General features: G+C 43.4%; 1 protein-coding gene across 2 annotated transcripts in view; it reads left to right on the top strand.

The window, feature by feature from the left end:
- GABRA2 (gamma-aminobutyric acid type A receptor alpha2 subunit) overlaps window positions 1-26,015 on the top strand; it is a 116,360-nt gene that overhangs the window by 82,771 nt on the left and 7,574 nt on the right. The window contains exons 8-10 of one of the 2 annotated variants that reach the window (XM_019553428.1): window positions 195-347; window positions 20,617-20,819; window positions 21,300-21,395. In XM_019553428.1, the coding sequence (XP_019408973.1) occupies window positions 195-347; window positions 20,617-20,819; window positions 21,300-21,308 (365 nt within the window). In that variant the 3' untranslated portion in view covers window positions 21,309-21,395. Of the gene's footprint in view, window positions 1-194; window positions 348-20,616; window positions 20,820-21,299; window positions 21,396-26,015 lie in introns of those variants that run through there. The other variant, XM_019553427.1, reaches the window with a different exon arrangement.

Genomic DNA, 26,015 nt, shown 5'->3' with positions numbered 1-26,015 from the left:
GTTCACAGTTTCAAAGTCAAAAGTTCATTTATATTCAGGATGATTTTTCTACCTAAAGTAGTTCTCCAGACTATGTCTGTAGCACATTTGTTTCAAGTAAATGGACCAGGCTGCCTTTTATTGCCAGGAAAGTGAATTGCCTGTGGATAGTAACGTTCTGTTTAATATTTTTTTGTTTCTGTTTCACATGTTAGGTGAATATACAGTAATGACAGCTCATTTTCACTTGAAGAGAAAAATTGGTTATTTTGTGATTCAAACTTACCTCCCCTGCATCATGACAGTCATTCTTTCCCAAGTGTCATTTTGGCTAAACAGAGAGTCTGTACCTGCAAGGACAGTCTTTGGTAAGTATACTGAGGAAGACACAGTTTGTTTGTTAGTCAACTCCTACAACAAAATATTTCCAGAAGAAGCCTCTTTAGTCTTTTCTGAATTTCATTATAGAAAGTGACAACGTGCTGTTATATCTAGTCAAAACTGAGTAAGAATGGCGTACAACATTCACTCTGTCTTCCACAAAACTCTAGTTCAGGGTTTGGCAACCCCTGGCATGGGTGCCAGAGTGTGACACGCAAAGGCATTTTGCTTGGAATGTGAGCCTCAGGGCAGATGGTGGGGAAGGGGGCAGGGCTGCGCTGCCCCCATAAGAATCAGGCCCTTCACAGCTCCTCTGCCATCTGCCCTGGCATGCCAACGTCTTACAAATTGCAGTTGTGGGTGTTTATGGCACTCTGCCCCAAAATGTTGTTAACACTTGCTCTAGTTAGTGCTATAAAGTTCCACAAGGGGCTATAATCAGGAAAAATAGGTCAAATCCTAGCCCCATTTTAGTCAACAGGAGTTTTACCAGTGCCGTCTATGGGACCAGGATTTTCCCCCATATATACTTATGCAGTCAGCAAGCAGATGTGACTGTAGTCTGTTGACAGTTTCAAGATCTACCTAAGTCTGGCCCTATTTATTAGTACTTCTTCTGTACCCTGCTTCCCCCTGTCAGGCTTAATCCTATCGTTATCTAATCTTTGTATTTGGCTACCTATGTGTTATGATACTAATCCACCTATGACATTTGACATTTCCTGGTATTCACTAAACTAATTTTGGTGGTTTATTTTATTCTTTCCTGTTGCCTTTTGCTTGTTTTAACATTTTTAAACTCTTTGAGGCAGGTGCTCTTTGTGTTTCTTATATACACTTTGAACTTAAAATATTAATAATACTTGCTGTTTATTTATTGTAAAATATGAGAATGCCATGCATCTATTTGAGGAAGAATATACTACAATGAAGATCATTTAAATGCAGAAAAATTGAAAGCTTTTTATTTCATATCTGTCTGTCTGTCTATATAGATAAGACATTAAAATTATGCTTATTATGCTTATAAACATAATGGTTAAATATATAAAGAAGGGAATAGTATTGGATTCTGTTAAGTATTCAGACTCTGTTTTCTGAGTTCCTTTCATGACCCCTGTTCAGTAACTTAATGTGCAACAAGAACTATTTCTACTCATGGTGTTTTTCAAAGTTTAAAGTTGTCTAGTAATCTTCAGTGAGGATTTTCTTTCAATTAACTTCATGAAATCTCACAGGCGCTGGTACAGCATTAAATATTTGAGTACACTTCATTGTGAAAGAAAATAACTCCAAATTACTCAAAGTTGGTTTCATGTTTGAGAGGAGTTGCTTCTCTTCTTCTTTCCTATCCTTACATAATGTACTTTCACATCACAAGCTAAAATTAAGGTCTTGGGATAATGAGGAGGTTTGCAAAATTGGGCTCTTTAATCCCTTTCATCTATGACATGAATTAAATGTTGCTGACCTAAACTGCCTCTAGTGAATTGTGTTCAAATGTTATGGTATTTTTGTTTTACTTCTGAATATCTCATGCAGAAGGTTTTAACATTGATAATTAAATAAGTCTTGAATATGTTATTTCTAGCAGATATATTTGAGAAGTATTTGATTGTTCCTCCAAACTGAGTTACTTGAGGTATAGCAATTTGTTCAGTTCAGCATTGTAACTTATTTCATTTGGTAAGGTTCTTCCATTATGCGTTTAGTGTCAACAAAATTATTTTGTGCAAGTATTATATTCTTGCTTAATTTTTAACATGTGATAACATTTTAAAACATTTCACGTATGTGAGTGGGATAACTGAACATAAACATTTCCCAGATTTGAAAATTGCAAGTCAGTAGAAATGACTTGTGTTGATGCATGTACAGTAGAACTGGGTGAGAATGTCAGAGTGAATATATCAAAATTATGCCCTGAAATATTAAATCTTTAATATCTTGATCTATTCCCAATAAGGTCAGGACTGTAGTTGATGGTGCTGATTATTTTTCTAATACATTGACCATGGTACAGAAGTTTATATTCATCAATACGTCTATAAGGCCTCCAGAAGACATTATATTTTGTTATATGTTTTATGTACAACAAATCTTAACATGCTGGACATTAAACCAGTTTATCTCTGGATTAAAAAAAATAGTAGATCAGCCACAAAGAAGTTGATTGTTGAAATACAGAAAGAGCCCAAAAATCTGTGCACTGCCTGTGGAAGCATTCCCTAATTCAGTCATTGTGGAACAGAATTGTGAGCCTGTCCTCCAAAGACACTTAGGCAATCCTAGTATAAAGAGCATTGCAAAGGTGGGGACCAATTAGAAGATGTGTGGTAGTGCATGGCTGCAGCATTCAGTGCTGCAGAAATTCTGTAAAGTGCTGTAGCCCACTGGTTGGCCATTCAGGCTCTTGCAGACAGGTTTTCAGGACTGGCTAGTAGGGTTGTGCAAAGCTTTGGTTGCTGATTCAATTTGGCAGAGATTTGGCCTGATTCGGCAGCCAAATCTCCAAATCCAAATCTAATCCGGAGATCCTTTAATCTCACTGAATCTAATCAGAACCCTCTTAATCGATTGAGAGAGATTCGGAATGATTCAATGATTCAGACATAGACACAACTTTAAATGTTTTTTCTACATACCTCAAGGTACCAGGTGGCTTGTGAATGCTGAGATGCTGGGGTGAATGGAGTGTCCTACAGTAGCAGGGGTTCCCCAGTGCACTTGGCAATGGACTCAGAACTGAACCAAAAACACTTCCAGTCCACTTCTGGGTCCACCGGGGAGTGTGCGGAGAACCCCCCTCCTCCGCCCCTATCTTGGTGATTAGTGCCTCCTAGGTCTGGGGGGCACCCGGGGTCCCCCTGTGCCCAATCGCTGAGCTGGAGGGACATGGAGGCAGGAAGGCAGGCCTCCATGCACTCAGTGGCAGACCCAGAAGTGGACCAGAAGTACTTTGGTCCAATTCCGGGTTGACCATCAAGCATGTGCCCCCGCCCTCCCCCCCCACTCCTGTGGGATGCTTCAGCCACCCCACCGTTGCAGTGTTCACAAGCTATGCCTGGTACCTTGAGGTATGTAGAAAAAACATTTAAAGCTGTGTCTCTGCCCAAATTACTGATTCTCAGAATCAGCATTGAATCTTCAGATTCAGATTTGGCCAAATCGAATCGGGACAGTGATCCAAAGCAATGAGTTGAATCACTGTCCCCAATGCTGGCCAAATCCAAATCCAATATGGCCTGTTTTGCACACCCCTACTGCCTAGACCCCACTGGGCCTCATCAGATCTCAGAGCAATGGGGGAGCCAAGCCTTTTGGCAGGTGTGCCACAAGGTAAGCCATGCGCCCTCCCTGAGTGCCACCCTGATCCCCTTCCCCTGTCGTATCTGCTGCTTTGCTTTCTGTTCCTCTTCCTATGTGTTGCTCTGCTATCTGTTCCTTGCCTTATCTGCTGCTGTGTTCTTTGCTCCCTGACCGATCTTCCATGTGCCACACAGACAGACATTACACACAAACCAGTTTAAGTGATCAGAAACTGGTTTAAACCTGTTACAGAACAGACATTCAGTGCACATAAACCATTTTCAAAATGGCCAAAACCAGTTTGAGATAAACCTGATTGAATGTAGTATCAGACTTAACTGATTTGGCTCAAACTGATTTATGCAATGTCTGTCCCAGACCCCTTACTGGTTTAAGATAAACCAGACACTCCCAGCATCCTGGTATGCTCTTTGGGATGTGGGGGAGAGGGGCTCTCTGTTCTAGCCACAGAGCTGCCCCCACCTCTCTGCTCTCTAGCCAGAGCAGGGACCGACCCTAGCACAGACATTGGCTGCCATGGCCCTGTTAAGGCAGCGGGCAGAGAGGGGGCTTATTCTTCCCTCCTCCCCTCTTACCACACCTCAGCTGTGGTCAGTCTGTCTGCTGGGGAGCAGAGGGGAGGGGAGTGCAGCGGTGGCCCCTGGAGCTGGTAGACCCCTGCTGCAGGAAAGGGGTGGAGGGAGGAATTAACCCTGTCCCCTTGTGGGGCCATACTAGGTAGGTTGTCCCACAGGGTTGGGAAGTAGTCTCTGTTCCATGCTGGGGGGGGACTCTTCCACTTCTTCCTCCTCCAGGGTGGGAAGGGGAGATCCTCTGAGGTGCTGGATGGGGACTCTTCCTCCCCTTTCCCCACCCTGCTGCTGCGGAGCTCCATGTGATGCTGCTCAGGCCCAGATTGGGGGCAGGAAGAGGCTATGTTCAATGCTGGTGGGAACTCTTCCCCTTCCACCTCATGACCCCAGAGGGGCAGCGGGAGTGTGGAGTTCAACTGGGTAGGGTATGGGTGTGAGGGACGGTAAGGGGTGTAGGGACCCACACACACTCCCCCCCATGGCATACAGCCCCCACTTCCTGGCAGCAACAGCTGGCAGCAACAGCAAGTACAGAGGTCAAGGTGCTCGTCCTCAGTGCAGGCGTGGCTCCAACCAGTGCTGCATGGGGGGCTTCCTGTGGGTCTGCTCCCTGAGCCTACAACAGGGGAAGCCCCACCCTGGAGCTAGCTGCTTCTCCTGCTCCCCTCTATGCACTCTGCTGGGAGTGGAGGGAGCCCCACACTCTGTTTCCCTGCAGAGTCCAGTGCAGGGCTTCCCCTTTGTGCGGAGCTGCAGGCATGGTGTGGAGCAATGAAACAGGCAGCCAGCGCTGCGCTGGGGGTGAGGAGCACAGCTCCGTGCAGCCTGCCCAGCTGCTGCTGTCCCTGGGGCTCTGTGCCATGCCTGCAGCTCCGCACTCACAGAGGGGAAGCCCTGTACTGGATTCTGTGGGGAAGCAGGGGACAGGGCTCCCTCCACTCCTGGCAGAGTGCACAGTGGGGAGCAGGGAAAGCAGGTGGCTCCAGTAAAGGTCTTCCCCCACTGCAAGCTCAGGCTCAGGGAGCAAAGCCATAGGAGTAAGGTTGGCTCTGCTCCCTCCCCCTGCACAGCTCAGGCTGGAGCTACGCCTGTGCTGGGCACAAGCACACTGACCTCCCCAGCTGCTGCTGCTGCTGCCAGAGAGTGGGGGCTGCACACCATGGGGGAAGTGTATGTGGGTCCCTACACCCCACCTCCCTCACACCCTCTACCCTGCCCAGCTGAGCTCTGTTCTCCCACTGCCCCTCTCAGGGGAAGAGGAGGAGGGGAAGGAGTTCCCCACAGCATGGAACAATGCCTCCCCCTGACCTGCTGGGGGAGGACTGGAAGGAAGAGTTCCCCTCTGGGCCTTGGCAGCATCTGATACAACCCCCCCTCTGTACCCCGTAGCAATGGGGGAGAAGCAGGGGGAAGAGTCGTCCCCCTCTGAAGCCAGGCAGCCTCACAGAGCCCCCCTCCCCACCCCACCACAAGAGGGGAGGAGGAGAGAGAAGAGCCCCCCCCAGCACCAAACAGGCCCCCCTCCCAGCCCTGCAGCAGTGGGGGAGAGGGAGGAGGGGGAAGAGTTCCCCTCTGAGACCTGGCAGCCCTGTGTGCTAAGATTGATCCTGGCTCTCAGGGAGCCGCAGGGGCAAGCCTGTGGGGCCTGGTCATACCCTCCCCGCAGCTCAGCTCAGCTTCCGTGTGGAGGGCAGGGCTGCTTAAGCAGCCTTGGGCTTCTGGCTTGAGCCACTGCAGGCATGTGCCAAACGTCTGCAGGTTAGACTAATCTGCAAAGCCTGAATCAATTCAGGCTCAGGCTTTTTGAATGTCTTTCCCTAGCCAGAGAGGCTGTCTGTGCCACTTGTGGCATGTGCACTATGGGTTGACCACCCTTGTCCCAGACCAATACAAGATCAAGACCACCTTACGTTTATTTTTTTGTGGAAAATCTTTTCCTGTTATTTCAGATTAATTCCCCAACCTGGATCAGACTGAAAAGTCAACATGTCAAAATGTTCATAACTACAAGTCCTTAGGAACTTCAACTTATGTCAGTTGAAACATTAGAAAGTTTCATTTTAGTAGCAACTTTATTATTATTATTGTTTTTGTTGTTGTTGTTATTATTGACAACGATTTTAATATTAGTAATGTATTTTTAATTAAAGTCATTTTAATCTTAAAAAAATCGTGAACTTTGAAAAATAGGCAATATAAAAATCTGATGTTCAGATGATTACAAACTTATTTTTAAAATTTTTGTGACTAAGAAATTCATTGAAATCCTGTATGAGTGTTGAACCATTTCAGAGCCAACAAAATGGGATTCTCCAACAAAAAATAATTCTGTTGAAAACATTCTGGCTAAGTCTACTTCTCTTTTTTGACTTTAGCTGCACGTTCTTTCCTGGGTTTCCTACCAAGCCTTACTCTTAAATTGCTGGCATATATGAGTGGTCCATTCACTAGGACATTTCCATGATACAAAGAAGCCATAAGCTTGGTTAAACTGACAGCTAAGAATTAATGCAGCCTCTCAAGACAAAATATGTGGAACACTTTCTCTGCCCTGCTATGCTAATTTTATGTTGCTCTATCAGTAGTAAGTTATTATTAGACATAAGACTACTATAGATTTGTTCTATAATTTCTTCCCCCCACATCCTGAATTATGCTGTCTGCAGACAGCCAACAGCCTGTAGGATGCTAGTCTGTTAGTCTGGCATAGAGAATTCTCTGGTATAGAACCTGGGATTGAAAATCTGCTACCAGGTTCTCTTGGATCTCCTCTGTGCTAAGCACAAATGAAACTCTAGCCCACTGCTTACTAAAGAAGTACAATAGCAATCAGAAGATGAAGAAAAATTCAAAGACAATCTTCATTATTCTGAGTAGTGTTTTTCATACCAGGTGACACATGGAATTAAATGCTTCACCTGGTCCAGGCAATGCGCCCAGGTGACACATTGCCTGGACAAGGGAGATGAGGTTGATGTCATGTATCTAGATTGCAGAAAAGCCTTTGACTTTCTCTCCCATGATGTCCTTGTGGTTAAGCTGGGGAACTGCGGCCTTGACCATCTCATGGTCTGATGGCTGGGGACCTGGCTCTGGGGTTAGACCCAAAGAGTATTAGTTGATGGGAGCAAATCAAAATGGCACAGGGCAACCAATGATGTCCCTCAAGGCTCAGCACTCGGGCCTTCAGATGGAGAGTGGTGAAGTTCGTGGATCACACTAAACTATGGGGGGAGATGGTTACACTGGAGGACAGACTAGGGATACAGGTGGGCGGACCAAAACCTGATGGTATTCAACGTGCCAGGTGCTCAACCTTGGGAGGAAAAACCAGCATCATACTTAGGCTTAGCAGTGCCTCGCTCACTAGCACGATGACCAAAAGGAAGTTGGGGGTCTTGATTGACCAGAAGATGAACATGAGCCACCAATGCAATGCCGTAGCCAGCAAGGCAAACCAAACTGTAGCATGCATCTATCGATGCATCTCAAGCAAAACCAGGGATGTCATCCTCCCACTTTACTCAGCCTTAGTGAGGCCACAGCTGCAGTACTATGTCCAGTTTTGGGCCCCCCACTTCAGGAGGGATATGGTTAAGCTTGAGCAGGCCTTTGATCATCTGGTTGGCTTTTCAGGCTAACAGAGCAAGCCTTACAAGGAGAGGCTGAGAGGCATGGGACTCTTCAGCCTGGAGAAAAGAAGAATCAAGGGGGACTTGGTGGCAGCCTATCAGTATATAAGGGTGTGCATCAGGATCTGGGAGACCCCCCCCCCCAAGGGATTACAAGGTATAATGCCCACAAACTTCTGGAAGGCTGATTTAAACTGGACATAAAGAAAAACTTATTTACAGTCTGAGTGTCCAGGGACTAGAACAGACTTCCCCCAGAGGTTGTACAAGCACTTACTCTGGACTCATTCAAAAAACCTTTAGATGCTTGTCTTGCTGGGATCATTTGACCTCAGCAGACTTCCTGTCTATAGCAGGAGGGCTGGACTCAATGATCTTGTGAGGTCCCTTCTAGCCCCTAATGTCTATGAAATCTATAAAATTCTTAATAATCCATATTTGTCTCATTTAATAGAAACATTTTCCCACTCAAGTTTCAGTGATATGTATTATAGATATTAATTAGTAAATATACAATTATATTAATTTATCTGTGCCAGACTTTTCTATTCAATTTATGTAATGGTATTATATTATGCCTAGTGATCTCTTTAATATCAGCAGACTCTACTTGTCACTTAGGCTAGGGACAGATATTCAAAAATCCTGTGCCTGAATTCATTCAGTCTTTACAAGTTAGTCTAACCTAGCTAGGCTGAACCAGTTTGTAACCGGATAGACATTCTCTCTGGACTGAGGAAATTGAGGTATATGCCTGCAGTGCAAAACAGTAGCCTCTCTCCATTACTTTAAATGCTTCTTAAACAGCTTACCAGCAGATCTGTTGATGAGCTCCAAACGGCCCTAAGCAGTCACTTTTTAATTTCCTGTCCCAGTGAAATTGGAGATGCACACACAGATCTCCATTAGCTAGTGTACCACATGCTTAGGGTTCATGGGGCTGGGTCCCTGCTGTGGGAGATGGGAGTGGGGGGGATTTCCTGCTTGAGCAGAGAGCAGCAATGGCAGGGGAGGCCAAGCAGATCCTGCTGTGCCTGCAAGTCTCTGCTTGAGCTCCAGCCAGGAAGCAGAGGAGAGGGGCTAGCCCTGCTATGGAGCACAGAGCCCCACCCTGTCCAAAGAGCATGCCAGGATGCTGGAGGTATCTGGTTTATCTTAAATTAGCAAGGGGTCTGGAACAGACATTGCATAAACTGGTTTGAGCCAAATCAGTTAAATCTGATACTACATTTAACCAGGTTTATCTCAAACCAGTTTCTGCCATTTTCAAACTGGTTTATGTGCACTGAACATCTGTTCTGTTACAGGCTTAAACCAGTTTCTGTGTAATGTCTATCCCTAGCCTTAGTGGGTAAAAGTAGGTCCGTGCAAATAGGGAAGTATTCAATTTGGATTCAGCTGATTCATAGAACAGTGATTTGATTCAGAGATTTGGATCACTGTGTGAATTGGTTTGGCTGAATCAGCTTCAGAAGATTTGGTGCTGATTTGGAGAGATTTGGTTATTTGGCCATGGACTGTAATGGGGAATCACTGAAATACCTATATCTCTGTCATTTTTTGTCAGATTTGGATGAAAACAGCAGGGATGGTAGCCCCTTCTGAGGGCACAAAGCCTGGCAAGTGTCAAGGAGATAGGTGCAGGGGTTTCTGCGAAACTGTACTTCAAGTTGGTGACAAGCAAAACTCATGACGTGACTTTGTGTGTGTGTGTGTGTTAAGGCACAGCAGGGATGGTAGCCTGTAACAGAGGGCCTTCTCGGTGCCCAGGCAGAAACAGCTCACAAAAGGGACAGAAAGGCTGCAGACTTATGTGCTGTTTCTACATCCCTCCCCCACAGCACTGTGATTGGAAGGGGACTTGGGGAAAGATTACAGTCACTGGGCAGCTACAGATGTCAGTCTTCCCCTCCCCCCCCCACTTCCCCTCCCTCGTCTTAGGTTTTTTTTCCCCTGCGAGTCTGCCTTCTGAATCACCAGATCTCTGAATCTTTTCCAAACTTTTTCCAAATAGATTCTGGGGGGTGGGGGTTGTCTCCCAAGTCGATTTCAGATTCAGTGATTCGGCCTCTGAATCTTCTCTGAATCTAATCAGTGACTGAAGCTTCTCACACCCCTAGTAAAAAGCAAACCAGACTCTGAAGGCTTTTATACATGTGCTTTGTGACTGGGGGGACATTTTAATTAGAGTGGCTTCAGGGAGGTGGGGAGGAGTAGCACTTTAATTAAAGTGGCTCTCATAGCCACTCTAATTAAAGCATCTGGAGTGTCTTGTATATCAGCATCCCCGTGCTTCACAATAGTAGCGGGGGCACTTTAAAGCTTGTCAAGCAAGACACGAGAGGCTGCTGGAGTGTGATAATCGCCATGCTCTAGCAGTTTTGATGAATTGAGTCTGCTTCAATGCACTGGAATTACAGTGAATCAGAGCAGCCTCCCTGCTCATGTATAGGCACCCTGCAAGTCTAAAATGAACTTGGATTTAGCGCCTTGGCTTTACTCTTTCCTATTTTTTCATTAGTTACTATACACAAGGTACCTCCCTCATTGGAATTAAAATACAGTACTTCATGTGTTTTTAAAGACTACATCATTGGCTATATATAGAATAAATAGTATGGTCTCAATTTAATTAAAGCAAAATATTTCAAAACTAAATTAGCCCCAGTGAATATTAGTGTATGTTCAGAATTCCGTTAATGTCCTCCTGATTTGATATGCTGATTACTTAGTAATGTGTATTTTTTAATTAAAATAGGAAATATTTATTCTCCTTTGAAAATAAGGGCATTTTTTCAGGCACCTAACATGAAGGTAGAGTTCTACATTTGAAAATTTGGCTCATGTAATCATAGAATTATACAAACTTGGGGTTGGGAGCAGGGCCATCCCTGGGGTGGGGGGGAAATCAGGGCAACAGCCCCGGGCCCCACGCTTTGGGGGGCCCCACGAAGCAGTGGCAGCACAGACTTGGGTGGAGCGGCAGCTCCATGACCAGCCGTTCACTACCCTCCCCACCACTGCTGCTGCCAATGGTCACAGCAGCTTCTTCAGGTCCAGGATCGGAACAGGGATGGGGCCCCACATGGGCTGATTTGCCGCGGGCCCTGCACCCTGCTCAGATTGCCTCTGGTTGGGAGGGACCTCAGGAGACCAGCTAGTCTAACCACCTGCTCAAAGCAGGACCATCCCCAACTAAATCATCCCAGCCAAGGCTTTGCCTAGCCAGGTTTTAAAAACCTCCAAGGACGGAGATTCCACACCTCTCTGGGTAATGTGTTCCAGTGTGTTACTACCCTCTTAGTGAGAGAGTTTTTCCTAATACCTAACCTAAGCTTCCCTTGCTGTGACTTGAGACCATTGCTCCTTATTCTGTCATCTGTCACCACTGAGAACAGTCTAACTCAATCCTCTTTGAAACCACACTTTAGGTAGATGAAGGTTGTTATTAAATCCCCCTTAGTCTTCTCTCCTCCAGACAAAATAAGCCTAGTTCCCTCAGCCTGTCCTCAGAAGTCATGTGCCCCAGCCCCCTAACCATTTTTATTGCCTTCCACTGGACTCCAGTTTGTCCACATCTTTTCTGTAGTGGTGGGCCATAGAATTGACACAGTACTTCAGATGTGCCCTTACCAGTGCCAAATAGAAGGGAATAATCACTTCTCTCTATCTTCTGGCAACACACCTATTAATGCAGCCCAATATGCTGTTAGCTCTCTTTGTAACAAGGGTATACTGTTGGCTCATACTCAGGTTATAGTCCACTATAACCCCCATATTCTTTTCTGCAGAGCTGCTGCTTAGTCAGTTGTTCCCCAGCCTATACCTGTGCATGGGATTGTTCTGACCTAAGTGCAGGACTTTGCACTTCTCCTTATTGAACTTCACGGGTGCATCAAAGCAAGCACTTGTGTGCTTCCCTGGGGACAAATAGCAATGGGCACATGTGTGCTGCTGCTATTTCTCCCCAGGGAATACCTACGCATGTACACTCTGATGTGCGGCAAATTGCTTCAGTAGTTTTACCTGAGGTCCTGGAGGCCTCCCAGGGGCTTCAGTGGTGGCAATCTAGGCATGTGGAGCCTGGCTGGCAGGCAAAGCATGGCTGTGGCTGGCCATGCTACAGTTTTGGGCGGTGCACACTACCGCCATGTGATCTGCCCTGCTTTTTTTTGTTGTTTTTTTTTTGGGGGGGGTTGAACACTGGGATATCCCAGTGTCAAAAAAAGCCTATTGCACTGCAAATTAGCAGCATGGCAAATGCCTACATGTGCAGTGAACATGCTTTGTGGAGCCACAGATGGGTCTACAGTGTCACAGACTATACATGCGCACTTGTCTGGACATGCCCGTGAGTTTTCTTTTGGTCTGATCCCCCAATATGTCTTGGTCTCTCTGAATCCTATTCCTACCCTACAGTATATCTATTATTCCACCCACCATGATGTTATCTGCAAACTTGCTGAGGGTGCAGTCCATCCCACCTGTCGAGTCACTGATGAAGATATTGAACAAAACTGGTCCCAGGACCAGCCCCTGGGGTATTCCACTGATATCAGCTGCCAACTAGATATTAAGCCATTGATTACTACCTTGTGAGCCCAACATTCCAGATAACTTTCTGACCACCTTACAGTCCACTCGTCCAGCCTACATTTCCTTAGCTTGCTTGTGAGATTGTTGTGGGAAACCATATCAAAAGCCTTGCTGAAGTCAAGGTATATCACATCCATTGCTCTCCCCGCATCCACAGATCTCATCATAGAAAGTAATCAGTTTGGTCAGGCATGATTTACCTGTGATGAATCTATGCTTACTGTTCCTAATCACCTTCTTCTCCTCCAAGTGCTTAAATATTGATTCTTTGAGGACCTGCTCCATGACTTTTCCAGGGACTGAGGTAAGGCTGACCGGTCAGTAGTGCCCTGAATCCTCCTTCCTCCTTGCCCTTTTCCAATCATCTAGACCTCTCCCAACTACCACAGGTTTTCAAAGATAATGGCCAGCAACTCTGCAATTACATCAGCGAACTCCCTTCGCACATTCAAGTGCATCCCATCTGGCCCCATAGACTTGCACATGTCCAGTTTTTCTAAAGAGTCCCTAACCTGTCCTTTCACCACTGTTGGCTGCTCACCCCCTCCCCAAACTACTGCCAGGTGCAGTAGTTTGGGAGTTGACCTTGCTTATGGAGATTGAGGTGAAAAATACATGGAGTACTTCATCCTTTCTGCATCATTTGTCACTAGGTTGCTTCCCCCATTTAGTAAGGGACCCACGCTTTCCTTGTCTCCCTTTTCTTGCTGTCATACTTGTAGAAACCCTTCTAGTTACCCTCCATGTTCCTTGCTAGCTGCACCCCCAGTTGCACATTGGGCTTCCTGATTTCATCCCCACATGCCCAAGCAATACTCTTGTACTCCTCCCTAGTTGTTTGTCCAAGTTTCCACTTGAAAGTTTCCCTTTTGTGTTTTAGCTCACTAAAGAGTTCCCTGCTAAGCCAAGCTGGTCTTCTGCCGTATTTGTTAGTTTTCCTGTGCATCAGGATGGTTCGTTCCTGTGCCTTCAATAAGGTTTCTTTAAAATACAACCAGGCCTCCTTGACTCCTTTCCCTCTCAGACTGGCCTCCCAGAGGATCCTGCTCATCAGTTCCCTAAGCCAAAGTCTGCTTTTCTGAAGTCCAGGATCCTTACTCTGCTACTGCTCTTTTTCCTTCCTTTCCTTAGGATCCTAAACTCAGTCATCTTGTGGTCACTGCAGCCGAAGTTGCCATCTGCTTCTACATTCCCCACCAATCCTTTCTTGTTTGTGAGCAGCAAATCAAGAAGAGCGTGGCCCCATTGGCAACACTTGCACCAGGAATTTGTCCCTAAAACTTCCTAGATTGCCTGTGTACTGCTGTATTGCCCTCCCAGCAGATTTCAGGGTGATTGAATTCCCACATGAGAACCAGGGCCTGCACACTCAGGAAACTTCCACTAGCTGTGTGAAGAAACATAGATATATTTATGTAATTATATTAATCATTTGTTAATAAGCAAATGTACCCTTTTACCTCCCCCGAGCTTCGTATTGCTTCTTAAAAAAAGAGTACAGTAAAAGCTCTGTTATCCGGCATCCCCCAGGAATGGGGGATGCCAGATAACAAAATATGCTGGTTAATTGAGTGGCCCTGGCTGCCACTTCTCCCACCGTGTCTGGGTCATCCCTCCACCCCTCATGTGGCATTACCGTCCCTCCCACCACAATGCCGCCTGTCCTGTGGGCCCTGCAGGACAGGGAGGTGGGCCCGCACAGCCCCATGCAGCCTGTTATGCCTTTGGGCTGTGGGGGCTCAGCCCCCAGCCGTGGGGGCTCGGAGAAACCGGAAGTGCCCCAGTGGGCACTTCTGGTTTCACTTTATCTTACAAGTCGGCATGCTTGTTAGTTGAGCATCCTAGCTTGTAAGATGCCGGATAGCGCAGCTTTCACTGTATTATTATACTCTCTTAGAACTGTAGAATGCTGGAAATAGTCCTCTTAATAAGGATTTAACAATTATCTAGTAATAAGATCTTCAAAACTTGGTGTCCATGCTACTTATAAGAAAGTGAAGATAAAGGTGAGGAAGAGGAGTAGTTTTTTATTGGTAAGGGAAACCTTCATAAAGAAACAAGTACTTTGTACAAATTATTTGTAAAGGGAAAGTGAATATTTTTACAATTTGCCAAGGTGAGTCATTCCTTAGTGGAGGCTTTTTGCTATTATTTTCATAAGAGTTTTTAAATTAGAAAACAAGGCTGTCACATCAGATGTATAATCAGAATCCCAAAGTCTTATTGTAATGAAAGTATCTCCTGTCAGTTTCACTAGAACAGGAGTTGACTCGGATATTAAGGGCAGATTCCACCTTTACAGCTAACATTTTAACCATCCAAATTTCCCCTTACAGTTCCTGTACTGAATTAGTGTGAGATGTTGCTGTGCTCTGTTAAATACTTGACATAATTTCCCTCAGGAGGTGGCTGTCTTTTCCAGGCATATATTGAATGCCATCTATCTGTCCTGGAATCCAAAATATGACAGTTTTGATATTTTAAAATGTGTGAGTTAAGTGCCAATGGAAAGAGTTGAATTAATAGCCTGAAGACTCACATTCCCTGGAACAAGCTCAGTTCCAAAGTGGCTCCAGAGATAACTCCTACCATCAAATATCCTCAACCTGACCTGAATAGGTCAACTACCAGAGGTGCTTTTTGGGTCTGTAGGGCTTGCTCACTGCCACCTAGGAATTATTTGTACCTTTGAGAAAAGGAAAATAGGAGCATCAAAAGGAAATGTGTTTTTTATATATATATATATATATATATATATATTTTTTTTTTTTTTCACATTAGTAATGATGTTTACTGTAGCAGTAACATACGTGCCCCACACAAAACAGTGGTATTGCGGGATGTGGTATTCATATTTGTCCCAGAAAAGACAGTCCATCAAATGAGTAATTTGATACTGATTCCAAGGATGCTGCCTGGTATATTAAAGAGAGAGAGAGAACTGGCCATTTATAACTGTACAGATTTCCTGGGACTTTTTGAGGCTCATTTTGTTTTTCCTGGATTTCTGATTTGGAGGTACAGCAGTTCGATCATGCATATTATGCTGAAGGATAGATAGATTGTGTGCTAACATAGGGCATTTCAAATATTTTTCCAGGATGAAGACCTTTTAATATCTAGATTTTATAGGCATTACTTGCCCACCCATATGCAATAGTGCTGCCACTTCCTATATCATTTTCTATCACATAAACAACCCTGTTGCAAACATGTTTCTAGCCAAAGAATAACAAGTAAAGTAGAGAAACAAGAAAAAGGTGGCAGTATTATGCCCTAGGAAGAATCTTTATTTTTACAAGAAGAAAGAAACAACCTTGACTTTCAGTTCCAAGATGTATTTGCAGACAGTGAGAAAAAAACACCTTTATACTTTTAAACTAAATACAGTTGATGGGGAAGTCATTGAAAACTTAAATATAAATGTAGAAATTGCAGTCCTATAAATGGCAGTGTAAGAGTTACAGCTGTTATAGCTGTGTTGCTTCAGAAATTGTGTGAGAGGTGAGGATTTCTTAGGGCAATGTTTTTTATTAAACCAACTGTATAATTGGGATAGAGTTAGACAAGCTTTTGAATGTGAGACATTATTCTTCAGGCCTGACCAGAACAAACGAAGCACAACATAGTAATAAACAGTTTCAGGAGGAGGTGACAGATCTCCCTAAGATTTCTTTGCCAGTCCTATGGATGATCTTGCTATCTGACAGGATGGGGTGTGTGATTATGACCAGACACAAATGGAAGGAAACTTTTCTTCACATGCATGTGTTCGGTGTTATTTCTGAAGTATGGTTGGGAGAGAGAAGATATTGTAAGAGGTAAGGTGTATTTACAGCCTATTTTTCACATCTTTATTGGTTTTATTCTTTCTCAAAAAAGGATGTTGAGATCTTGGTCAGTCTGTTAAATCAGTAGTCCTGCTCAGACTATTGCATGAAAAGGCAGGTGACATCAGTAGAAGGGAAATCTACTCATGATCCTCTCTCACCCGTCATATACAAGGGTTACTGTACTAAAGTTAAAGTTTGGATAATAAAATAGCAAATCAGTTCCCTAATATATTTTATAGCAGTTGCACTGTATGATCTGTTTAATACATACTTGATTTTTGTCCCATCTTTGTAAAGTGGATGAGATAACTTTTGTTTTGTTTTGTTTTGTGTTAATTGGGCCCAGTGCTTCAACATTAGTAATTTTTTTAGCCTTGGCATATCCAATAGTGGAAAGTTATTTCTATACCATGCTTCATCCTAAAGGAACCTGGTAATACAGATATTTTTGTTTCATTTTGGTTAATTCTAATAATCAAATCTGCTGCCTTTTGACTGAAGAGGAATATAAGCATAAAAGTGCCACAGACACCCATATTCAAAGTTTTAAATTGTAGTATAACTTTTTCTCTTTAATTTGTTCCTCATTCACTATAGGTGAATACTGATTGCCTGGACATCATTGAATTTATTGAATGAGTAAATAGAAGTCCAGGAACCTTCACTAGCAACTGTATGGTGATTCACTGTTTGAATAAAAGGACACAAAGTATATGGCTAAGCTTGTGTAGGGATTGTCAACTGGTAGCAGGATGTAAGATGTTAAACTAATGACATTTAAAACAACATTAGAAAAAGTCACTAGCAAATTTAAATTAGAATTCTGAAATGGCCATTGTGGCTTCAAAAAAATTAGTTGTCTTCAGTAGCCATGAATTATCTTGGCTACTCTGTGTATTGATACAGGGACAAAGGTCACTTTATCATTCAGAGAGAATCACTTCATAGATACCTGTGATATCTAGTTCTGATAAGATATACAATCTAAGGTATAATTAGAATGATTCATCTGAAGTTCGTGGCCTATACTGAAATTTACATATGTAACTTCAGAATTTAAACTATGAATTCTTTTTGTATTGAGATGAAGAATTGGAAGTAATCAGTTAAAAGTACTTTGAAGTAGTTGTAATGGAAATTTAATAATGCTTTAACAATATTTACTCTGCATTCTCACTTCCTTTCCATTGTACAGTGCAGCAGTTCACATTGGTCATAATAATGTCAGACTTGATTTTAAAACTAATACTACTTCCTTACATAGTGGATTTTGGAAAACAAAAACAATCAAAACAAAGTAAAACAAAGCACCACTTTCTGTTTGGTCTCCTGCCCATGCTGTAGGTAATCAATCAGAATTCTGTTTTTTTTTAACTCATGTCCTCTGCTGGAGTGGGAGGAAGGAGTAGAAGAGCAGAAGTTGAATCTGCTTATATCAACCCTCTTCCTAGAAAAAGAGATTGGCTATGCTTGGTTCCCTTTTACCCTGTAGCTGTTTCCTCCCCTTTTCCTAATGGTGCTTTAAAGCACTTCACTGGTAAAGTAAACAGGTGCAGGTGAGATCCATCCCACAAAGCCTGGTGTTCTGGTATCCAGTGATAAAAGTCCTGCTTGCGTTTGTCCTTTCCCTTGCTTCTTTTTTTTCATCTGATGCCAAAATTCCTTCCTGTAGAATATTTACTCCTACTCTTTTGGCAGCCTGGTACTTTTTCCTCTTAGTAACCTTCACAAGTTATAAAAAGATGTGTTTATTTGTAGTAATTGTAAGGTAAGATATGCTATGGATATTTTTTTTCTGTCACTGAGTCTCCTTTGGCTGACATGTCATTAGTAGTGCGTGGATATGTTTAAGCTCTGGTATGTATTCTACTTGAAACTGTTCCTTCTTCAGGAGAAATTCATTTTAATGCAATTCTGCAGTTGAAAAAATGATAGTTATTTGGGTGTGACTTCTGTGTGGTTGAGTAGAGCTTTTAGCTTGTGTTTTTTCTCTATAAAAATATATGGGCGAGAAGATTTTGTAGAAACTAAATCCTTTCTTTCAAACAGCTCTTCATACACATTCTCATATGGGTATTCTCAGTCCCAGAGCCTCTGACCAGAGACAGTTTTATCTTGGAAATAGCTATACTTTGCGCTCTAGTATTTCTCCTCTGCCGCCTCCTGCACCAAAGGAACAAATGGTGGAGCACATACTCCTGCCTTCAGTTCATCTTAGTCTTCTAGTTAAGTCGGAGCATTTTCTTTGTCAGTTATTTTTTGCAGCCTGTGCTTGCCTAAGTCTCAGGTTGTCAGTTTATTCCTTATAGTTTTTCCTTCCATATTTCAAAATCAATTTCTTAATTTTGTTTTTGTTCTCTTCTCAATCATTTTTGAGGGCTTCAGCATAGATAACCCATATGTTCCCACCCTCACTCTCACTATTTTTGTTTTGTAGCTGTGCCATGCAGCACTCCCATTTTGTATCCTACTGCTTTGGACTTCCTCTAAGTGGCCATCCACAAGCACTTGTAGAGCTGAACACATTAAATCTTCACGTCTATCCACTCCTATGGATCAGGGACTCATAATCCCTGTTGAGACCTCTTGTAACAAGAAGTGAAAGAAGTCCTTTTTGTAAATTAATATCATCATCACGTTCTGTACATTGTAGCACTATGGCAGGCTGACTACCTTTTGACTCAAGTAGATCTCCATAACACTGATTTGATCCTGGCTGGGCTGTCCTCAGTACCAATGCCCTCAGGCCATTTGACATGAAACTTACAGACTCCATCATGACTCTCTTTACTATCTGTGGCTCTGCCTTGCCCTTCATCCTCAGAATTGCTGGTACCATACTTATGAGTATCGTGTTTTCAGCATCAAGTGTGATCCTAATTTAGTCCCACCCATGCTAGCCTCCTAAGGCTCCTTTTTTACTGTCTTCAAGGAAACAACCTTATCTGGGTGTAAGGAGTTGCTCAGCCTTCTGGGTGCTGAAACCCAGCTGCACATTGTCACCAGTTAATTGTCTGACTGGAAGGCTGATAAAGCTGCAGCTGATAACTAGTATATGAGGGTGCAGCTATGGAGAGGGTTGAGAGCCTCAGGAGCAGAGTGCAAGGGGCCTAGGTATTGCCTCTCAAGGTCTGAAGAAAGACAGGTTTGTTTTCTGTCTGCTCAGTTGCTTGTTTTATTTACTCTAGGGACAAAGTTGCCCTATGTAAAATAAACTGGCTGGAAACCATGACCACACAACTGACAGGTTTTGGTAAGGAAGCTGGGTGAGTGACCCGTTTTCACTGGGTCTGTCCAGTCTCATCCTGATCCAACCTTATTTCAACCAGTTTTCATCCTACTGATGTACTTCCTCCATCTATTAGGATTCTTCTCTGATATGGCCAAGATGGACCTGCCATCAGTGGCTTCAGCTTACTGCACCAGGGCACAAGCTATCTTTAACCTCCCCTTTGCTTTACAATGTAGGTACTGTGAGGATAAAAAAAAGTTTCTGGTCAAAAGTCTCAGAGGCTGAGCACTCCCAAATGCGAGAATATGTATGTAGGCAACATGTCTCAAAGAACTCTGATTACTGGAATAATTTCCTTTTCTCCCTCCCTCTGCCTGTCCTCTTTTTGTTTGTTTAGAGAATGGCTTTATGGCCCATCAGTGGGACATCACAAAATGTAAATAGTTTATTTCTGTATTTTTAAATAATATTAATGAATACAATATATGACCAGAAGGATCCTGTCAGTGCCACTGGCAGGTGTGGGTGCAGATGCGGGCAGGACGCAGGCTGCCCCAGGTAGATGCAAGTGAGGCTCTGCCTCATGCGGAGGACTATGGGGGCAGCCTCAGGCTAGATGCAATCAATTGGCAGGCTATATCTGACCCACGGGGTACATTTGTCCACCCAAGTTAACCAGTTTACCTTGGTGTCATTGCATGTGGCAGTGGTACAGCCACTAGTAAAGACCTTGCTGTTCCCAGTGGAGGCCACAGTCTATCTTCAGTCAAGACAGCTGGCGTTTACCACAGCCCATTGTTTGCTATGCAGCTGAAGTCAGGGTGCCCTCTAGTTGGCCAAGTTGGGGCCCTGTGCTTCAGAAGTAAACTATGAGGTGATGAAGGTACATTGGCATTTTAAACAGGTTTATCAACATCTCCTTTTTTCTGTGTTGCTACAAAATGGTTTGATTCACTTGTACGAGACTTCTTTCTTATCATTCATAAAATATGCGGTAAGATGTTTCAGTTCTGTAGCCTATTAAATTAACTGACATTTTTCTTTTCTCCTCCCCTCAACAGGAGTAACAACTGTGCTTACAATGACAACACTGAGCATCAGTGCTCGAAACTCGCTCCCAAAAGTAGCTTATGCAACAGCTATGGATTGGTTTATTGCTGTTTGTTATGCTTTTGTATTCTCTGCATTGATAGAATTTGCCACTGTAAATTACTTCACAAAAAGAGGATGGGCTTGGGATGGAAAAAGTGTAGTCAATGATAAGGTAAGTGATGATAAAACTTCTTTATACACCTACTTATTCTAATTAATCAATAAAAAAGATAAAATTGTTTCAGTGGAAAGAGATGAATAATTTGGAAACACCAGGAGAAGTTAAACAATATGCAAGGATTTTCTTACGTGTCCCTTTGAGATACAAAAATATTATCTCAAGTCTCTCTCCAGATTGCAAATAGACTTCTGTGTCTTTTTAAAAGTAGACAAAAAAATCTGAAAATCTGAGTTAATAACACATTATAGTCAGTTCTTCGTGTGAAACTAATACTATCTAGGTAATACTTCTGTGTAAAACAATCTTTAGGCGTAAGAAAAATGGGCATACAATATTTCCAACCATTGTGTTTCAAAACATTGGATATACTAGTCCATGCTCCTCTTTTGTTTTTCTTTGTTTTTAGTTAACCTTTTCTCTCTTGTTCTTTACTTTTATTGGTCTTTATATACATAATTGGAACATATGCAGTTTAAATGAATACTCTGCAAACTCCTGGTGGACCAGTGTGTCAGGTAGCACTTCAATCTGGGCTCAAGAACTATGTCTCTGAAAGCACTGCAAAATGCAAGTACTTATAAATCCTTAACAGTTTAATTTGATAAGATGAGGTTTGCTTGGTTCTGTGAAACTGCTATACTACCTGAAAATTCTTCTTGCATACTAATATCATTTTTGCAATTGTTCAAGCAAATACCTACTTATTGGTACGATTTCTCAGCAAACACAAGTTGGCCTGGTGGTTAGGAAGCTAGTAGGCCTGTGCAAAACAGCTAGTATTTGCTTTGGACTCAGATTTGGCTGATTCGGGGGACAGTGATTCGATTTGGTGATTCGAATCACTGTCCCAAATCAATTTGGCTGAATCTGATTCAGAGATTTGGCCACTGCCGATTCAGCCAAATCTCCGAATCAGCCCCATCCCCCACCCGCTGTCCCAGCTCCTGACTCTTTAAAAAAAAAAAAAAAAAAAAAAAAAAGCCCCATTCACCAGCTGCTGCCAGGCAGGGGGCGCAATCCACACTGCCCACGCTGCATGGGCAGCTCTGCCATGAGCCCCCAGAAGCCCTGAGGCCACTGCAGCAGCTGGTGATCCTGGGCTTTTTTTTTTTTTTTTTTAAAGGGCCGGGAGCTGGAGTCAGGCGGGGCAGCCAAAGGCAGGGGGGCTGGGAGAGTAAGCATGGTTGGGGGGCTTGTGACAGCCCCCTACACAGCATGGAGCAGTGAGAGGAAGCAGGGATCACCCCCCATCCTGCCTGGCAGCAGCCGGTGAATGGGGCTTTTTTTTAGAGCCAGGAGCTGGGGCTGGGTTCATGGGGGGCACTGGGAGAGCAGATGAGGGTCAGGGGCACTCAGGTGAGCTGGGAAAACAGGCAGGGGATGGGGCCTGGTGGGGGTCCCCCCATGGTCCTGTCCCCCCTCCTTTAGCCTCCCCTCCCCTGGCCTCTACTTACCATCATGGAGTTTGGGTCCAGCTCACTGCTGCAGTGAGTGGGGACTTCCCAAATCACTGAAGCTCTCTGAATCTTTTCTGAATCAATTCAGACCTTTTAACTGGTCTCCTCATTTGATTCAGATTTGGGGATTCGGCCACTGAATCCGTCCGAATCCCCTCCAAATCGAATCGGCACCCAAAGCTTTGCACAGCCATAGAAGCTAGCCTTTTCTTAGAGATGCTCTTTTCTTAGAATGTAACGCCAGATTTACTTGCATAATACAGCTACCTTTATTGCAAAAATCAGCCCTCTAAAATTGGGGTCTCTCTCAAAGGAGGAAGCTGACTTCTTTGTAGGAATTGAACCATAGGGATTGCTGCAGTGGCTCCTAGGTCTGTCATTTCCTAGCCAAAGAGGAGCAAGAAGTGCAATCTGTAGCATTTAATTTTAACCCTTTCATGGATGCTGCCAAATTGGCAATAGCTTTTGCCTCAGCAGCAACAGTCATAATTCAACCATGTGGTCAGGATCTCAGGTGGTTCAGGACTCAGCCATGACTGGAAAAATCTTTGTTTTCTTCATTCTGCCTTCCCCAAATAAGGCACATGTCTTATTTGTGGGTATATGTTATACAAGAAAATCCAGCCTATTTCTTTCAATATCTGGGCCTTAAGAACATACTGCTTCAGAGTTTCTTTCAAGTGCAGATCATGAACATGGCCCAAACTGGCAGTAGGAGTGAAGGTCATACAATGCCAGTTCTCGATTCAGTTTTTATATCTTGGATTGCATTTAAGCACTTACATTCTCTTAGACATTCTCCAACCCCCTTCCCTCGCTGTCAGTCAGGACCACTTTCTTCCAATGCAGCAGTGCCATGCTTAGTACAGTTTGGCTTTTAACCTTTTGCACATTTGTCTGCACTGCATGTTTTGCACTTCTTTTGATCACTCTTATCAGCATGTGGGGAAAGTCGCAAAAAGAGACAGCCACTTGCTAAGGAAATAGATATTGTACAATAACCTTGAATCTGCATTTAAATTGGTTAATATTTAACCAAATAATGTTTCTTAATAAATACTAGTGTTTCTACTTAAAGCATAGGTGTTACTATTTTGCTGTACTTTCTTTCAAACATCTATTAGTGCTGTACAAATCTTAATAATTTAATATCGGCCTATGATCACAGTTGTGAGATAGCTATACCTAACATGTTACTGTGCTGCAGTCTGCTGTTTCAGCATGCTGCTGAAGAAACATACCACTCCCACTGGCACTGGCACTAAGGGGCTTGCAAATGGTGTAAATGACTTGGCACAGTCCCTTGCCTTGACATCATACTCTAGCTTCTCAATACAGACTGTCTTGTGATATGAAGAGTGCCTTATCCCTGGACATGCTCTTCAGATGGCACCAGGCCACTTACACCACAAATCTGCAAGCTCAAAACGTAGGAGGGATGGAGGCAAAATGGGTATGGCTTCATTCTTTATGTGGGTGCCTGGTCTCAGTTAGAACCTGAGGTTGACTTACATATCTCAATTTTAAAGATCAGGGAAAAAAAGCCATTATGTTCATCCTAGACCCAGAATTTGTAGTTCCTGATTCCCAGTCTCCCTGTCTGTCTTCTTAATTATACTTTGTCCATTAAATTAACTGTAACCTCTCTTAGTGTTCGAATAGGTCAGTCTCAAATTCTTCTCCTATATAGTATTCAAAAACAGGGGTCTAAAAAGCAGTGGCAATGTATGGGCATATATAATTAATTGAATGCATAAAATAAACAAAGCAATCTGTCTTGCATGTATAATTACATATTTTGCAAATGTGCTAACATATTACAGGCAAAATGTTAGACCTTATTCTTGAAAATGTAGCCCTCTGTAATCACATAGTGCAGGCTTTTTGACGATCTGTAGCATTTAGGCCCCAGCCATTGAAGTCAGTGGAACGATTCACTCTGACTTCAATGAAAAGTAAGTTGAATTATCTGTTTGTTTTATTTCTAGTGCTAAAAAGTGACTTTTGGTAAAATAAGTATACTGGAGTATCATGAATTATGTACAGAGCCTTAACAAGACCACATAGTGGCTGAAAGATCATGAGATCCAGGCAAAACAGGAATTTCACTTATGTGAAAATATCAGGATTTGGCTCTTATTTTAAATCTTGAATAAAAACAGACTAACATTGATGACAGTTTGGCTCGCTGAGCCTGCTTCCAAATCACCCAGAGTCCACTATTAAATATGGATTTTAAGTGAAATAAGTATTCAGTAAAGAACAACTGCATTACTTATTAGGAGTGTGCAAAACAGGCGCTATTCAATTTGGATTCAGATTTGGCCTGTGTCAGGAACAGTGCTTCAATTACTTGATTTCCATCACTGTCCCTGATTCAATTTGGCTGAATCCAAATCTGAAGATTTGATGCTGATTTGGAGAGTCAGTGATTTGGACATAGAAACAGCTGTAAATGTTTTTTCTACATATCTAGAGGTAGCAGGTGTGGCTGATGGAGCATCCCACAGGAGTGCAGGGGGCCCTCCACGTGCTCAGTGGTGAATCCTGGAAGTGTACCCGAAGTACTTCCAGTTCACTTCTGGGTTTGCTGGGGAGCTTGCTGCCCCCCCCACATGCCTCCCCAGCTTGGTGATTGGCCACAGGGGGACCCCAGGTGCCCCCCCAGAACCAGGAGGCACCAGTCGCTGAGCTGGGGAGGTGCAAGGGGGGGCCCCTGTGCAGTCTCCAGCAGACCCTGAAGTGGACCGGAAGTGCCTCTGGTCTGTTTCCGGGTCTGCTGCCAAGCACCCTGGGGTGCCCCCTGTGCTTCTGTGGGATGCTCCATGTGCCCCAGCATTGCAGCATTCACAAGCCCCTGCTTCCTACAGGTGTATAGAAAAAACATTTAAAGCTGTCTCTGTCCGAATCTTTCCAAATTTCTCTGAATCGATTTGGAAAGATTAAAGGATCCTCTGATTTGATTCAGAGATTTGGGCACCGAATCAGGCCAAATCTCTGCTGAATCAAATCAGGGACTGAAGTTTCACACAGCCCTATTTCTTATCCCATCAGGCACACTTCAATTTACATTGTTTTTCAAAGAAATTTTGATCCAGTTAATGTTGACCAATGAGCTCACCTTAATTTAACTCAATTTAATTAGAGGTCCCAAAGAAATTACAAAATTTGAGAAATTATTTCTATGAAAATGACTGATGGTTGAGGATCAGAAATACAATTGGATGATACCCAGCACCTACTCCATTTAAAAACTATATTAGTAATTGACTTCAGTGTACAGGCATACCTCGTTTTATTGCGCTTCGCAGCTATTGCGTTTTTTACAAATTGAAGGTTTGTGGCAACCCTGTGTCAAGCAAGTCTATGGCGCCATTTTTCCAACAGCATTTGCTCACTTCGTGTCTGTGTCACATTTAGGTAATTCTCGCAATATTTCAAACTTTTTCGTTATTATTATATTTGTTATGGTGATCTGTGATCTTTGATGTTACTGTTGTAATTGTTTTGGGGTGCCACAAACCGCGCCCATATAAGACGGCGAATTTAATCGATAAATGTTGTGTGTGTTCTGACTGTTCCACCGACCGGCCGTTCCCCCATCTCTCTCCCTCTCCTCAGGCCTCCCTATTCCCTGAGACACAACAATATTGAAATTAGGCCAATTAATAACCCTACAATGGCTTCTAAGTGTTCAAGTGAAAGGAAGAGTCACACATCTCTCACTTTA

This window comes from Crocodylus porosus, unplaced genomic scaffold (genome assembly GCF_001723895.1).
Source record: "Crocodylus porosus isolate Cpor-Errol unplaced genomic scaffold, CroPor_comp1, whole genome shotgun sequence".
Lineage (NCBI taxonomy): Eukaryota > Metazoa > Chordata > Crocodylia > Crocodylidae > Crocodylus > Crocodylus porosus.
Note: the sequence above shows the minus strand (reverse complement) of the source record. Positions and strands in the feature narration are given on the sequence as shown.